We start from the raw sequence: 16,418 nt of genomic DNA on the forward strand, positions 1-16,418 counted from the left end.
AAAAAGGGCAGTTTAAGTTGGGTGCGGTGGCTCACACCTGTAATTCTAGCACTTTGTGAGGCCAAGGCAGGTGGATCATGCGAGGTTAAGGAGTTCAAAACCAGCCTGAACAACATGGCAAAACCCCATCGCTACTAAAAATACAAAAGTTATCCAGGTGTGGTGGCACACGTCTGTAATCCCAGCTACTTGAGAGGCTAAGCCATGAGAATCGCTTGAATCTGGGAGGTCAAGGCTGCAGTGAGCCGAGATCATGCCACTGCACTCTAGCTTGGGTGACAGAGTGAGACTCAGTCTCAAAAATAAGTAAATAAAATAAAAATTAAAAGGCAGGTTACAAATAGTATTTATAATTCCGTTTTTGTTTGTTTTAGAGACAAGGGCTCACTATGTTACTCAGGCTGGTCTTGAACTACTGGCCTAAAGAGATCCTTCTGCCTCAGCTATCCAAGTAGCTGGGATTACAGGTGACAGTCACTGTGCCTGGTTCATAACTCTACTTTTTTAAAACAAAAAAAGGCTGGAAGTTTGGGCATGGTGGCATGCACCAACAGTCTCAGCTACTTGGCAGTCTGAGATGAGAGGATTGTTTAAAACCCAGGAGTTCGAGGCCAGCCTGAAGAACACAGAGAGTCCGTCTTTTAAAGAAACAAAAAATAAAGACAAAAATAAAAATTTTTAAAACTATATGAAAAAATAGTAATGATGATTGATAATGGTATTATAGTTTTTATTTTCTCCTTTATACAATTTGGTATTTTCAGCCTTATTGCAATGAGTATATATTAACTTTAAAAATCAGGAAAAAATAAGAAAACTTAAATCTTGTAAAAACAAATGGATATAAATCCATCCTAAGATGACCATGTAAGTACTAAAGGGCTTACATTGTTAAACAAGCATTCATATTATTACTCAACATGATTCTCTACTTCAGGTATGCAAAATCCAACATAACACTATATGACCTCAGGAAAGGCCAAAAGACTCCCTTTATGTCAGTTCATATAATACATACAGGCATGAGAAGATATAAAAGATGTGAGATATGGCAAGGTTTCTCTTCAAACAGCCTGCTCAGCTACTTATTCTCTAATTCCAGGTACCTCCTGCCTTTCTTCTCCTTTTTAATTCTTTCTGATTTTACTATATGCCTAGGCATGCCACAGCCCCAGCTCACATTCCTTTCCTTATTTAGGAAAAGACTGGCTCTCTAGTCCTCTGTAGATGACCCCTTCCTTCTCTCCCCTCTCTCCCATCATGCGCCCACCTTATCTAAGAAAGTTTAGGCCGGGCGCGGTGGCTCACGCTTGTAATCCCAGCACTTTGGGAGGCCGAGGCGGGCGGATCACGAGGTCAGGAGATCGAGACCACGGTGAAACCCCGTCTCTACTAAAAATACAAAAAATTAGCCGGGCGTGGTGGCGGGCGCCTGTAGTCCCAGCTACTCGGAGAGGCTGAGGCAGGAGAATGGCGTGAACCCGGGAGGCGGAGCTTGCAGTGAGCCGAGATTGCGCCACTGCACTCCAGCCTGGGCGACAGAGCGAGACTCTGTCTCAAAAAAAAAAAAAAAAAACAAAAGACAGGGCGACACTTATTTATAGATGGGTCCTCCCGGGTAATTGAAGAGAAAAGACATAATGGGTATTCAGTAACTGATGGAAAAACTCTTGAAGAAGTAGAGTCAGGAAGATTGCCCAATAATTGGTCTGCCCAAACTTGTAAACTGTTTGCACTCAGCCAAGCTTTGAAACATTTACAGAACCAAGAAGGAACTATCTATACTGATTCTAAGTACACCTTTGGAGTGGCTCATACATTTAAAAAAAACTGGACTGAGAATGGTCTTAATAGTAAAGGCCAAGACTTGGTCCAAAAAGAACTAATTGTCCATGTCTTAAACAATCTCCAGTTGCCAGAAGAGATAGCTATTGTACATGTCCCAGGGCATCAAAATGACTTTTCCTTCCCAAGTCAAGGAAATAACCTTGCAGATCAAATAGCCAAACAAGCTGCCATTTCTTCTGAAACACCTGTCTTTCACTTAACTCCTTGCCTTCCTTCCCCTACCACAGTCCCCATTTTCTCTTCCACTGAAAAAGAAAAATTAATAAAAACAGGAGCTAAAGAAAACACAGAAGGAAAATGGATATTACCAGATCAAAGACAGATGTTATCCAAACCTCTCATGAGGGAGGTCTTGTCTCAAGTACATCAAGGAGCCCATTGAAGACACCAAGCTATGAGCGATGTGGTTTTCAGAGTTTATGGGTGTTATCAGAATTTATACCCTAGCCAAACAGGTCACAGACAGTTGCTCAATATATAAAAAAAAAACCAATAAGCAAGCTCTAAGAAAATCACTCCTCAGGGGAAGAGATCCAGGGCTAAGACCACTCCAAAGTGTTCAAATTAACTACACTAAAATGCCCCCAATCGGTTGCCAGAAGTATTTATTGATAATAGTAAATCACTTTACTCACTGTATAGAGACTATCTCCTTCTCAAGCGCAACTGCTAGTAATGCAGTTATAAAGGCATTAATTGAAAACATCATACCCAGGTTTAGACTAATAGAAAACATTGATTCAGACAATGAAACCCATTTCATGGCACATGTCATTAGAGAGCAAGCACAGGTGCTAGACATAAAATGGGAATACCATATCCCTTGGCATCCATCCTCTTCAGGAAGAGTAGAAAGAATGAACCAAACCCTAAAAAGTCACCTGACCAAATTAGTCCTAGAAACCTGGTTACCCTGGATTAAATGTCTCCCCGTTGCCTTGTTAAGAATCACAACCGCCCCTTGAAAAGATGTCAGTTTATCCCCTTATGAATTACTTGGGAATTATTTTGAGCATAGGGGCCAGGAATAGTACTAATTCTAGAGAATGTGTTGGACACAGGAAGACTGTCAACTATAAATTCAAATGAAATGAGTCAAGGGTTGACCCGAGTGATCTTTACAAGACAATGTTAAATCTCTTCCTGGTAAATTCTCTGAATAATTTCTTCTTTGGCTTTATGCAAGCATAACTGTGAGACCTACTCAAATAATTATGCTACTTTTTGTTTTCCATTCATCAGGTGAAAGTATAGAGAAGAACATATAAATTAAAACTGTACACATTAAAAATAATGAAGTGGATGTATATGTATTCACTTGGCAACATATTCATAATATATTGCTGAAAGAAATAGATGAAAAAATAACAATGTATACAGTACTATCTTCATTTTGGAACAGACCAAAGTCACACAAACTGTGTATGTATGTGTGTGTGTTTATAAATACATTAAAAAGTTTAGAAGACACTGTTGATAGTGGTTATACCTACAATAGGAATGAACTCTGATACTTCTCCATTGTTTGTTTTACAACAAGCATTACTGTTTTCAAAAATGCAAACATTAAATAGGTGAAGTCACTGAAAAGAAAAAGTCATTTTTGCAATGCCCTCACCATGGCATATTATCAGAATGTCTGAAGTCAATGTGAAGGAAAGAACTTTAAAATTAATAAGAGAAAAGTATCTAGTCACCTATAAAGACAATCCTATCAGAATAAAAGCAGACCTTTCAGTGGAAATTAAAAAAAAAAACAAATAAAAAAGAGAATAGGATTTCATTTTCAAAGTGCTAAGGAAAAAACCAAAAAACAATAAAAAAAAAACTGTCAGCCACGAATTTTATAACCTGACAGAATAAGATTCATAAATGAAGGAGAAATAAAATATTTCCAGGACAAGCAAATGCTGAGGGAATGTGTCACCACTAGGCCATTCCTACAGTACATGTTCAAAGGGGTCTTCAACATAGAAATTAAAGGTGGATATACAGTATCACAAAAACACATAAAAATATTAAACTCACAGTTCTTATAAAACAACCACAAAGGAAGAGGACAAAATAATCAAATGCCAACAGGAAAGAATTTCATCAAAACATAAAGATAAAAAGACAGAGAAAAAGAAAGAAACAAATAATTTATACAACTTAAAAACAACTAACAAAATGACATGAACAAAGCCTCACATATCATTATTAACTGTGAATGTAATGTAAATGAATTGAATTATTCACTTAAAAGACACGTATTAGCAGAAGATTTTAAAACAACAACAACATAATCCAACTATATCCTGCCTATGAGAAACATATCTAGCCCTAAAAGACACACGTAGGCTAAAAATAAAAGACTGGGAAAAGGTATTCCACGCTACCAAAAGCAAGCAGGAGTAGGTATACATACATCTTCAAATAAAAAAGTTTAAAAAAAAAAAAGACAAGAAGATCCTTATATAATAATAAAGGAATCAATTAAGCAAAAGATACAACAATCCTAAATATATATGTATCTTCTCTGACCATAATGGAATAAAACCACAAATTGATAACAAGAGGAATTTTGGAAACTATACCAACAAATAGAAATATGTTCCTGAATGATCAGTGGGTCAAAGAAGAGATTAAAAAGGAAATTTTTTTAAACTCTTGAAACAAATTACAATGGAAACACAACATATCCAAAACCTATGCGATACAGCAAAAGCAGTACTAAGAGGAAAGTTTATACCTGTAAGTGCCTACATTAAAAAAGTAGAAAAACAAAATAAACAACCTAATAATGCACATTAAAGAATCAGATAAGCATGAGCAAACCAAACACAAAATTCATATTAGAAATTAATAAAGATCACAGTAGAAATAAATGAAACTGAAACAAAAAAATATAAAAGATCAACGAAACACAAAGTTGGTGTTTTGAAAAGATAAACAAAATCAACAAACTTTTAGCCAGACTAATGAAAAAAAGAGGGAAGACTCAAATAAATATAATCAGAAATGAAAAAAAAAAGATACTACAACTGATAACAGAAACTCAAAGGATCATTAGAGGCCACTATGAGCAACTCTGTGCCAATAAGTTGGAAAATCTGGAAGAAATGAACAAATGACTAAACACATACAACCAACGGAGACTGAACCATAAAGAAATCCAAAACCTGAACAGACCAATAACAAATAATGAGATCCAAGCCATAATAAAAAGTGTCCCGGCTGGGCGCAATGGCTCACGCCTATAATCCCAGCACTTTGGGAGGCCGAGGTGCGCAGATCACGAGGTCAGGAGTTCAAGACTAGCCTGACCAACATGGTGAAACCCAGTCTCTACTAAAAATATAAAAATTAGCCAGATGTGGTAGCACACGCCTGTAATCCCAGCTACTCGGGAGGCTGAGGCAGGAGAATCACTTGAACCCGGGAGGCGGAGGTTCCAGTAAGCAGAGATCGCATCACTGCACTCCAGCCTGGGCGACAGAGTGAGATTCCGTATCAAAAGAAAAAAAAAAAAATTTTTTTTTAATTTAAAAAAAGTCTCCCAGCAAAGAAAAGCTCAGGACCTGATGGCTTCACTGCTGAGTTCCACCAAACATTTAAAAAAGAACTAATACCAATCCTACCAAAACTATTCTGAGAAATAGAAGAGGAGAAAATACTTTCAGACTCATTCTACAAGACCAGTATTACCCTGATTAAAAAAAAAAAAAAACAAAAAACAAAAAACAGACAAGACATATGAAGAAAACAGAAAACTATAGGCCAATATCCCTGATGAACGTTGATGCAAAAATCCTCAACAAAGTACCAGCAAACTGAATTAAACAACACATTAAAAAGATCATTTGTCATGACTCACTGGTATTTACCCCAGGTATGTAAAGATAGTTCGACATGTGCAAATCAATCAATGTGATAGATCATACCATCAGACTGAAGGACAAAAGCCTTCCGTTGATACTGTAAAAGCATTTGACGACATGTAACATCTCCTGATGATAAAAATCCTTAAAAAACCAGGTATAGAAGGAACATATCTAAATACAATGAAAGCTATATATGACAGATCCACAGCTAGTATCCTATGGAATGAGGAAAAACTGAAAGCCTTTCCTCTAAGATCTAGAACACAACAAGGATGCCCACTTTCACCACTGTTATTCAACATAGTACTGAAATTCCTGGCTAGAGCAATCAGACAACAAAAAGAAACAAAGTGCATCCAAACTGGAAAGGAAGAAGTCAAACTAACTCTGTTTGCAGATGATATGATCTTATATTTGGAAAAACCTAAAGACTCCACCAAAAAAACTATTCGAACTGATAAATAGTAAATTCAGTAAAACTCAGAAAAATTGCAGGATACAAAAATCAATAGCATTTCTATATGCTAACAGTGAACAATATGAAAAAAATCAAGAAAGTTGTCCCATTTACAATAGCTACAAATAAAATAAAATACCTAGGAATTAACCCAAGAAGTGAAAGATCTCTACAATGAAAACTATAAAACATTGATGCAACGAACTGAAGAGAACACCAAAAAATAGAAAGATATTCCATGTTCACGGATTGGAAGAATCGACATTGTCAAAATATCCAGAATATCCAAATTAACCTACAAATTCAATGCAATCCTTGTCAAAATATCAATGACATTCTTCTCAAAAATAGAAAAAAAAATCCTAAAATTTATATAGAACCATAAAAGATCTAGGATAGCCAAACCCATCCTGAATAAAAAAAAGAAAAAGAAAAAGAAAAGCATACTGACATAAAAACAGAATAAAGAACCCAGAAATAAATCCATATATCTAGAGTGAACACATTTTTGACAAAGATGCAAGGAACATACACTGAGGAAATGCCAGTTTCTTCAATAAATGGTACTAGGAGAACTGGATATCCATAGACAAAAGAATGAAACTAGACCCATATCTCTCACCATATACAAGAATCAAATCAAAATGGATTAAAGACTTAAATTAAGACCTCAAACTATGAAACTACTAAAAGAAAACATGGGGGAAATTATCCAGAACATTGGTCTAAGCAAAGATTTCTTGAGTAACACCCCACAAGCAAAGGAAACCAAAGCAAAAATGAACAAATAGAATCACATCAAGTTAAAAAGCACCTGCACAGCAAACAATCAACAAAGTGAAGGGACAACCAACATTAATAGGAGAAAATATATGAAAACTATCCATCTGACAAGAAATTAATAAACAGAATATATAAGGAGCTCCAACAACTCACTAGCAAAAAAATCTAATACAATAAAAAACGGGCAAAAGGTCTGAATAGACAACTTCTCAAAAGAAGATATACAAACATCAAACAGGTATATGAAAAGGTGCTCAACATCACTGATCATCAGAGAAATGCAAATCAAAACTACAATGAGATATCATCTCACCCCAGTTAAAATGACTTTTATCCAAAAGAAAGGCAATAGCAAATGCTGACAAATATATAGAGAAAAGGGAACCTTTGTACAGTGTTGGTGGGAATGTAAGTTAGTATAACCACTATGGAGAACAGTATGGAAGTTCCTCAAAAAACTAAAATTAGAACTATCACATGATCCAGCAATCCCACTGCAAAAGGAAAGAAATCATTATTTCAAAAGGATACCTGCATTCCTATGTTTATCACACTACTTGCCACAATAGTGAATATATGAAAAAAACCCTAACTGTCCATCAATGGAGATGCAGGGCTACGTAAAGAAAATGTGGTATATATGTATATACATATATATACACATACACATACACATATATATATATACACACTATGAAACACTACTCTGCCATAATAAAGAATGAGCTCATGCCTTTTGCAGCAATATGGATGGAATCAGAGGCCATGATCCTAAGTGAAACAATTCAGAAAAAGTCAAATACCGCATGTTCTCACTTATAAGCGGGAGCTAAACAATGGGTACATATGAACATACAGAGTGAGATAATAGACACTAAAGATTACAAAAGATAGGTGGGAGGAAGGTGAGGGTTGCTAAATTACATATTTGGTACAGTGTTTACTATTCAGGTGATGGGTACACTAAAAGCCCACACTTCATCATTACATAATATATGTATGTAAGACAACTGATCTACCCCATAAATACATACAAATTTTAAAATTTTACAAATAAACAAATAGATAACGTGCCTGGCAAATAGTAGGTGGCCAATAAATGTCAGATTCTTTTTATAAATATTTAATTATCAATTTTTACTGGAATAAAAGAAAAAGATACAATTTCTCATACTATCCTATGCATGAAGACTTTAGAAAAATTATTTCAGTCTAAGTTGATGACGATGTACTAATATTATTACCTGAAACTCTAGAAAAACAATCTGAAAACTTTAGGAAAATCTGACTTTAACAAAATTATTCCCTCCAAAAAGTGCTGCTCTTCTTATGAGTTAACCATAGGACCCAACATTATCTGTAGTTTGCAGTTAGCCTACTGTAGGAGCTTGAGTATTGGCCCTCTGCACTTTCTCAGTTGAAATCACCTGTGTGAACATCAGATAAATTTATGGACATTTTTGTCTATTCATTTATTTCCATTTCAATTCTATGTATTTATAAATTTATGTTTTCTATGTTAAATTGATATCACTTTTAAATGTTTGTTAAAGTATATTATTTTCTGAAATATCTTGAAAGTAGTTTGTAATGACTATCTAACAGCCTATTATAGGGATATACATATCATTATTTAAGATTCACCTGTTGTAAGTCTTCTAGGTTGTTTCCCAATTTTTACATTATAATGATAATCAAAATGTAATAATTATCTTTACAGGATATCCTTCTGCTTAAGAATATCAACTTATAAACTTCATCTAACTTTTCCTCATATGATGTGTTTCTCTTATTCACTATTTATGACACACTCTCTTATATTAAGCTCTTTAACATTTACTAGAGTTTATCTCCAGGTGCCGTGGCAATCAGAATATTGTTTCACTCATTGTCTATAACATACTTTACATTAGAGTATTGTACTTTTTCTTATTTTTGTTGTATTGTTCTAGATGAGTTTTAGAATAGTTTTATAATAGCACCCCTAGCATCAAATGTCATGAAATTTTGATTGGACATAAGGCTTGTAGTCTTAATACTGAAAGAGCACTTAAAAATTAGTAAAGTTTACCTTTTAACTTTAAGATTCTGATCCTATATATGGTATATATATTATAAATGTTTTTACCAGTTGTCATTTCTCTTTTAATTTTTATGGTGTTTTTTTGTAAATTCAGATATATAATAAAAATACTTTCCTTTTCAGTATTTGTTATATCTGTCATTTTTAGAAAGCCTAGCCCATATCAAGTTTATACAGAATGCTTGCCAACATTTTTCTCTACTACATTTATGGTTTCATTTTTGAAATACCAAGTTTCTAAACTATGTAGAATTCTGATAAAAGGTATAAGAGAGGATTAAAAATACTTTTAAACAAATGGTTTAACAATTATTGGAATGTTCTATTGAATGCTCCATGTTTTGCCAACTAATTTGAAACACATATTAATCATTAACTAAATTCTTATATGCTTGATTCTATTTCTGGTCTATTCCATTTCATTTTATTCTGGCCCCAATACACTATTCAACTAAAATTATTGCAGCTTTAAATTGAGTATCTGCAGGAGCAGGCATCTTCTTCCCAGAGTGACTTTCAAACACTCTTCCACATTTACGTTCCCAGATGCTTTCCAACAAACAACACAAACATGTTTAATAATATGCTTACGAAATAAAGAAACAACAAAGTAGAATCTCTTATTACAGAGGGGATTTCCAACTTCTACCACAATATATGCACAAGCATTCAACAGATTTTTTTTTTGAGACAGTCTCAAAAACTCAAAAACTGGGGTGCAGTGGCATGATCATAGCTCACTGAAGCCCCAGTCTCCTGGACTCAAGTGGTCCTCCCAACTTGGCCTCCCAAAGTAAATAGATTTGTTTCAAACTTACTGCAGTTGCCACTCGAATATTTCCTGATAGGGGTCGTATCCCAGAAGGAGGCCTTCCTGTTAACCCAACTGCACCTCTTGAAACAGGGCGAGCTGCTGAAGATTTGTGATTGCTGGCCATTGTTTCTTCACTTAATCACTGTTTGGAAGCAATAAATAGTTCAATACTTTGATGTCTTCTCTAGCAAGACAATAATGACCCATCATACCCTTACATTTAATTCACAACAATTGTTCTTGCAAACTGCCATTCTGTGTACCACGAGGCTAATTTTGTTCAAATATGACATCGTGCTCCATTTACAACTATGAGATTGTTTCTTGCAATATTCCTTCCTCATCTTTCTATTATCTTACCAAAATGCAAGCCCCTCTATTATCTATTTCTTTAGTATTCTCATCCCATACTCTGGTAAATTTTCTCTCCTGTCATAGCCAACATCTTTCTTTGCTCCTAATCCTTTCTCTGCACTTTCTGGTCCATGATTAACTCTTATATTCTGAATCTTGTTAGAAATACTTTCCATTTTCGGCCGGGCGCGGTGGCTCAAGCCTGTAATCCCAGCACTTTGGGAGGTCGAGGCGGGCGGATCACGAGGTCAGGAGATCGAGACCACAGTGAAACCCTGTCTCTACTAAAAATACAAAAAATTAGCCAGGTGCGATAGTGGGCACCTGTAGTCCCAGCTACTCAGGAGGCATGGCATGAACCCAGGAGGCAGAGCTTGCAGTGAGCCGAGACTGCGCCACTGCACTCCAGCCTGGGTTACAGAGCGAGACTCCGACTCAAAAAAAAAAAAAAAAAAAAAAAAAGAAATACTTTCCATTTTCTTAACTTTAACAGAATCTTGGTTTCCCCTGAGAGTAACACTTTCGGTAGTGCTAGTGGTTTTAGCTTCCCGTCCCACAATTTTAAAGCAAAGGAGGTGGCACTTTTCTTGCTCCTCAGGGTCACTTTCAAAACATTCTTCCACACCTTTAAAAAAATTAACAAGAGGCCAGGTGCGGTGGCTCACGCATGTAACCCCAGCACTTTGGGAGGCCAAGGCAGGTGGATCACGAGGTCAGCAGATCGAGACCATCCTGGCTAACACAGGGAAACCCCGTCTCTACTAAAAATACAAAAAATTAGCTGGGCGTGGTGGCGGGTGCCTGTAGTCCCAGCTACTCCGTTGGCTGAGGCAGGAGAACGGCATGAACCCGGGAGGCAGAGTTTGTAGTGAGCCGAGATTGCGCCACTGCACTCCAGCCTGGGCGACACAGCAAGACTCCATCCCCCCAAAAAAATTAAATTAAATTAAATTAAAAAACAAAAAAAAAACAAGATTCACTTCCTCTGAGGATCTGGGAATGCAACAATATTGCCTTGATCTTTCCTGGTTGCTGGTAATTAGTGACTTCCTAATCTCTCCTCTATCTTTACTAAAGTCTTTTGGACATAGTTCACAGCTTCTCTATTCCAATCTCACCATCATCCTGGATGACTTCCATCTAGATACTAGATCCAATACCTAACATTCCAGCTTCACAGTTCCCTGACCTCAACTTTAGCAATGATCTTAACTCCATTTCAGTAATTTATAGCCATGGTGAGACATGGAGCTTGTCATCATCTGGAATTGCTTCATCTCAAACATCTCATTGAAATACTCTATTCTCCAGTCTTCTCCTCTCCTTCTACCCTTTTCTCATCTTCATTCTGCTACACCTGCCTTTAAACCATTTCCTTAATTCACTCATTCTCTCCTAGTTTATCAGCCCTCTCCTTTATTCATCAGAATATAATATTATTTAAAATTCTGTCTCATAATTTAGAGTAGTAGTTTTCAAATTGTTGGTCACATCCATTAGTAAGTTCTGAAAACAATTTTGCAGGTTATGACCAAGATACTTAAATGTGAAATAAAATTTAAACAAAAAGAGTTCACTGAAAATATGAAGGGTAAACATTGTTTCAGTAAATTTTTGTTTCAGCTACATTTACATAAATTTACACATACGTGTTTACTGGGCTACAATATAAAAATGTATGTCCTATTGTAGGTCATATAAAATAGCTTTGAAGATACTTATCTAGAGAGACAATATGGAGAAAAAAGAATAGTGCTCAAGATACTGTCCTGAGGAACATCAATACATACAGATTACACAGAAGAGGAAAATCTAGTATGAGAGACTGAAAATTAAGGCCCAGAAAGCAAAGAAAAAAACCAGGAGTGTGTGTCAGAGACGCCAAGAGAAGGCAGGAATCTGAGCCATGCCATTTACATTGGAAATTCAAGTAAGATGAAAACTGAAATGTCCAATGGAGTCCCCATCCAAGAAGTCACTAGTGATACCTTGACAAGGGTGTTTAAGAACTCTCCTCCTTCTCTCATGAAATTAGTGTCTCATGAGCACCATCAACTAATTTGTATCCTTGAACTATTCTCCAGCCCATCTGGCAAAATCAGAAACCCTTCTCTACATCCAATCTGAAGTGCTGAACATTGCTGGTGGAAATCATACAACTGTATCGACTGGGGTACTGCAAAGTGATAGTCACAAATCAGCTGGACCCTCATTTCAGAAATGATTTATCCTTGTTAAGATACTTCTCTACTTGATAATTCTCACCCTTAACTACTTTTCTATTTAACCTCTGTTCCTGCCAGTCTCAGCAGATGACTCATTTAAGAAAATTACAACTTGAACTCCATCACCTTTGGGACACATAAACTTCTCTACATCCATCCTGCCCTCCAATCTCAACAGCCATTCCTTCTCTCATTCAAGATCAATCTTACTCTGATTTACCCCTGATCCCATCTTCTTTGTGGCATTAACCTCACTGCTACCAATTATCTTTAAACTTTCTCCTTTCCTTCAGTCTGTTACCATGTTCAATTCCTTCCTACCTTCAAAAACTTACTTCTTGATCCTGCAACCACCTCTATCTAACTGTCCCATATATCCTTCCCTTATGCAGCCAAATTCCTAAGAATAGCTTATATCCGGCCGGGCGCGGTGGCTCATGCCTGTAATCCCAGCACTTTGGGAGGCCGAGGCAGGCGGATCACGAAGTCAGGAGATCGAGACCATCCTGGCTAACACAGTGAAACCCTGTCTCTACTAAAAAACACAAAAAATTAGCCGGGTGTGGTGGCAAGCGTCTGTAGTCCCAGCCAATCGGGAAGCTGAGGCAGGAGAATGGCGTGAACCCGGAAGGCGGAGCTTGCAGTGAGCTAAGATCGTGCCACTGCACTCCATCCTGGGTGACAGAGCGAAACTCCGTTTCAAAAAAAAAAAAAAAAAAAAAAGAATAGCTTATATCCACTATTTTCTACTGCTTCATTTCCCACTATCTCCTGGATTGCTGCTGTTTTGATTCAAATGACCCCTGCCAATATTGCCAGTGATGTAAATGTCATCCTACTTTACTGGTGTCCACATTTATATGAAACATCTCCATGACACTTCCCTCTCTTCTGGTTCTTTTTTCTGTCTCCTTGATCTGTCCTTATATAGAGCATTTTCTAAGATACCATCCACCATCTTTTTCTTTTCTCTCTCTAAACTCTCCTTGGGCCCCCTTATCCACACTCAGGGTTTTAACAATTAATAAACTGATTCCACACAACTTCCTTATTTTAGGACTTAGCTTGCGGTGTTTATATCCAAATAATAACATCTCCACTTAGATGTCTAAATATTTCAAAATAAACATATGTAATCCAAACTCATTATCATCTCCCCAAAATTTGTCCTTCCTCTTGGTGTCACCTCCTAGTCACACAAGTCAGAAATTTATTCCTTGACATCTTCCTCTCCCTCACTCCCATGGCTGATCACATAGTTCTACTGAGTTTGTTTTGTTTAGTTCTACTGATTTTGTTCCTAAGTGTTTAACAGGTACTTTACTCTCTATTTCTACAGCACTGGCCAATTCAGGGCATCACTGACTCAGGTGGACTATTACACCAGCCTCTTAAGTGGTCCCCTTGCCTCACACACATTTTGCCTGTTACTTTCTCTGGGAGTCCTTCCATGACGAGTCCATAACTGGTCTTGGAATCTTCATCTTCTTCAATTTCAGTGTATAGGCCTGTTCTATATGCTACCATGCATCCTGTGTATTACTTTATTCCAGAACCTATCACACCACTTGAAATGATCTGCTTAAGTATTTCTCGCCCTTTACGGCAAGAGCTGAATCTTAATCATCTTTATATCCTCAACATCTGTCTCAGTGATAAGCAAAAACTTTGTTCTCTCTTGTACCTTTTAAATTTCCTCCTACATAAAGGTATTGCCAATTACAAAAATTTACTAAATTGTTAAAAAGCAAACAAAGCGACCGGGCGCGGTGGCTCACGCCTGTAATGCCAGAACTTTGGGAGGCCGAGGCGGGTGGATCACGAGGTCAGGAGATTGAGACCATCCTGGTTAACGTAGTGAAACCCCATCTCTACTAAAAATACAAAAAAAAAAATTAGCCTGGCGTGGTGGCGGGCGTAGTCCCAGCTACTCCGGAGGTGAGGCAGGAGAATGGCGTGAACCCAGGAGGCAGAGCTTGCAGTGAGGCGAGATCGCGCCACTGCACTCCAGCCTGGGCGACTGAGCAAGACTCCGTCTCAAAAAAAAAAAAAAAAAAAAAGGCAAACAAAGCGTGTGTTGGACCAAAATGATTTCTCTGTTTCTACACTATGTCCAGTACTACTTTTCTGACTTTTCTTAAAATTACTCATAATCAGTCCTCGGACTGCTTCTGTCCTTTCTACAGTCATGCATCTTTATAACTCCAACTATGTGTACGGCTCACTAATCAATGCCTACAGTTCTGCCCTTTCAACTGTGCACCAATTTTGAGTTTTCAATTGTTTATCTGAAATTTCCATTCAGATATCTCATTTGAATATGTTCACACCAATCTTCCTGATCCCACTAGCTCCCTGATTCTAATTCCTTGCCATTTTAAACTCTATGTACAAAGCAAAAGAATTTCAAATGGAAAAAGGAATTTCATGAAATGACTCTTTGAGAAGGAAGACAGGGTGTATGATCAAAATGGTTTTTCCACAAGAAAACGAGTACAATAAACATCTCTTTCCAGTGGAAAAGATATTACTCTAGGCTTCCTGCTAACTTTGAGAAAATGTACAACATACAAAAATTTCACCCAATTTTCTTTGCCACCGTTTTACTGTGGTGAGAAAAAGCTTACCATTATATTATTACCAGTGGGATTAAGAGGCGGACATTAGCAACAAATACACCACTAACTTCGGGGTTATTCAATCAAAGATTCACACAATTTCCAGTTATTCACACAATCAGAGAGGCAGCCTGGCCTTCGGATCCAGAATGATTAGCGATACAAACTAGTGCTGACAAAGTTAGCAGCTGCATAATCTTGCCACCTTACTTAACCCCACAGGATTTCACCTTCTGTAAAACAGAAGGGTGACATCTACCTTGCAGAGCTGTTGTGAAGACGATAAGTATTAAATTTGAAACATCTGCTTCTAATTATTATTACTGTCGTTATCCTCCCTAAGCCAACCATTCTCACACAGGTGAATAAGTGGAAAGTTGCTAACTGCCCGCACTGTGATCAACAGACAGAAATAAGTCCCTTCCACTGTAACAGGCAGAAATCTATTGCTTTGACTAAATTTCAGCCCATCGTGGTCCTTCCCTCTGCTCTGTGCTTGGCGGGTCTCCTGCGGGGGATGGGGGAGGGGTTGGGCTGTTGGAGGAGGTCTGTTCGCACCCTTTGTTCAACTAGAATTGGTACATGCCTGGCCTGGCTACAGGCCCGACGGTAACAGTTAGCTAAGACCCAGAGTTTGAATTTGTTTTGTTTGGAGCGGATCAGCATCTCCAAGGCAAGAGAACAGACGTGGGAGGGAGGGAGGAAGAGATGGGACCCGGGGTTTCTCACCTCCGGACGGCGGTTGCCCGGCTCGCGGGTGCCCTAACGTCTTTCTGAGGCCCACGCGCAGTATTCCTCGGCTCTCAGGCCTACCCGCTAGCTGCCGTGCGCCCGCGGCGTATCCCGGCAACGGGGGCGGGATAGCAGAGGCTCCTCAGCCTGAGTGACCAATCCTCCGCCTCAGCCCTTGGTTACACGCGGAGCTCTCGCGAGAATTGAGCTGATGTTTGTTTCTTCACCATCAGTGCTTTTTGGAAAAAGTGAAAAACAGCGGGGCGGCTGGAAAACAAAGATTTTATGTGAACGTTTGGTTTTCTTGATAATTAGAGCAACCTCCGTGTGCCTCACTTGAAGTAACTAGCGAGTTTTGCTATGTCCATATGTAACCTCACGTCAGCTAACGTGTTAACAGGTTACATTTGAAGTTATTAAGTGGTAGGCAGCATTGTGCAATTTTCTAAACTCCTAATTTGTGGTGCTTTTATTTCCTATTAGGACGGCATAGCGTACCCAACGCATCATGAAGTATGGATGCGATTCTGGCACCAACTGTTCCGTTCCTCCTTTCACCAGAAGCTTTGCGTCTTTAAGCTTCCTTTCATTAGAATTTGGATCCAAGTTTGTGGGGAAGACTGTGAATTCAATGGAAAGTG

The 16,418-nt window shown here is 37.8% G+C and overlaps 1 protein-coding gene across 3 annotated transcripts in view; it reads right to left on the minus strand.

The window, feature by feature from the left end:
• The window catches only part of IFT74 (intraflagellar transport 74), a 103,573-nt gene extending 87,529 nt beyond the window's left edge, over positions 1-16,044 (minus strand). The window contains exons 1-2 of one of the 3 annotated variants that reach the window (XM_055294037.2): positions 15,775-16,044; positions 9,853-9,990 (exon numbers count right to left, since the gene is read on the minus strand). In XM_055294037.2, coding sequence (XP_055150012.1) covers positions 9,853-9,972 — 120 coding nt within the window. In that variant the 5' untranslated portion in view covers positions 9,973-9,990; positions 15,775-16,044. Of the gene's footprint in view, positions 1-9,852; positions 9,991-15,760 lie in introns of all 3 variants that reach the window. The other 2 variants (XM_063609824.1, XM_055294038.2) reach the window with 2 other exon arrangements.
• Positions 16,045-16,418: the final 374 nt, after the last annotated feature.

Source organism: Symphalangus syndactylus, chromosome 9 (assembly GCF_028878055.3).
Source record: "Symphalangus syndactylus isolate Jambi chromosome 9, NHGRI_mSymSyn1-v2.1_pri, whole genome shotgun sequence".
In the NCBI taxonomy this organism is placed as follows: domain Eukaryota; kingdom Metazoa; phylum Chordata; class Mammalia; order Primates; family Hylobatidae; genus Symphalangus; species Symphalangus syndactylus.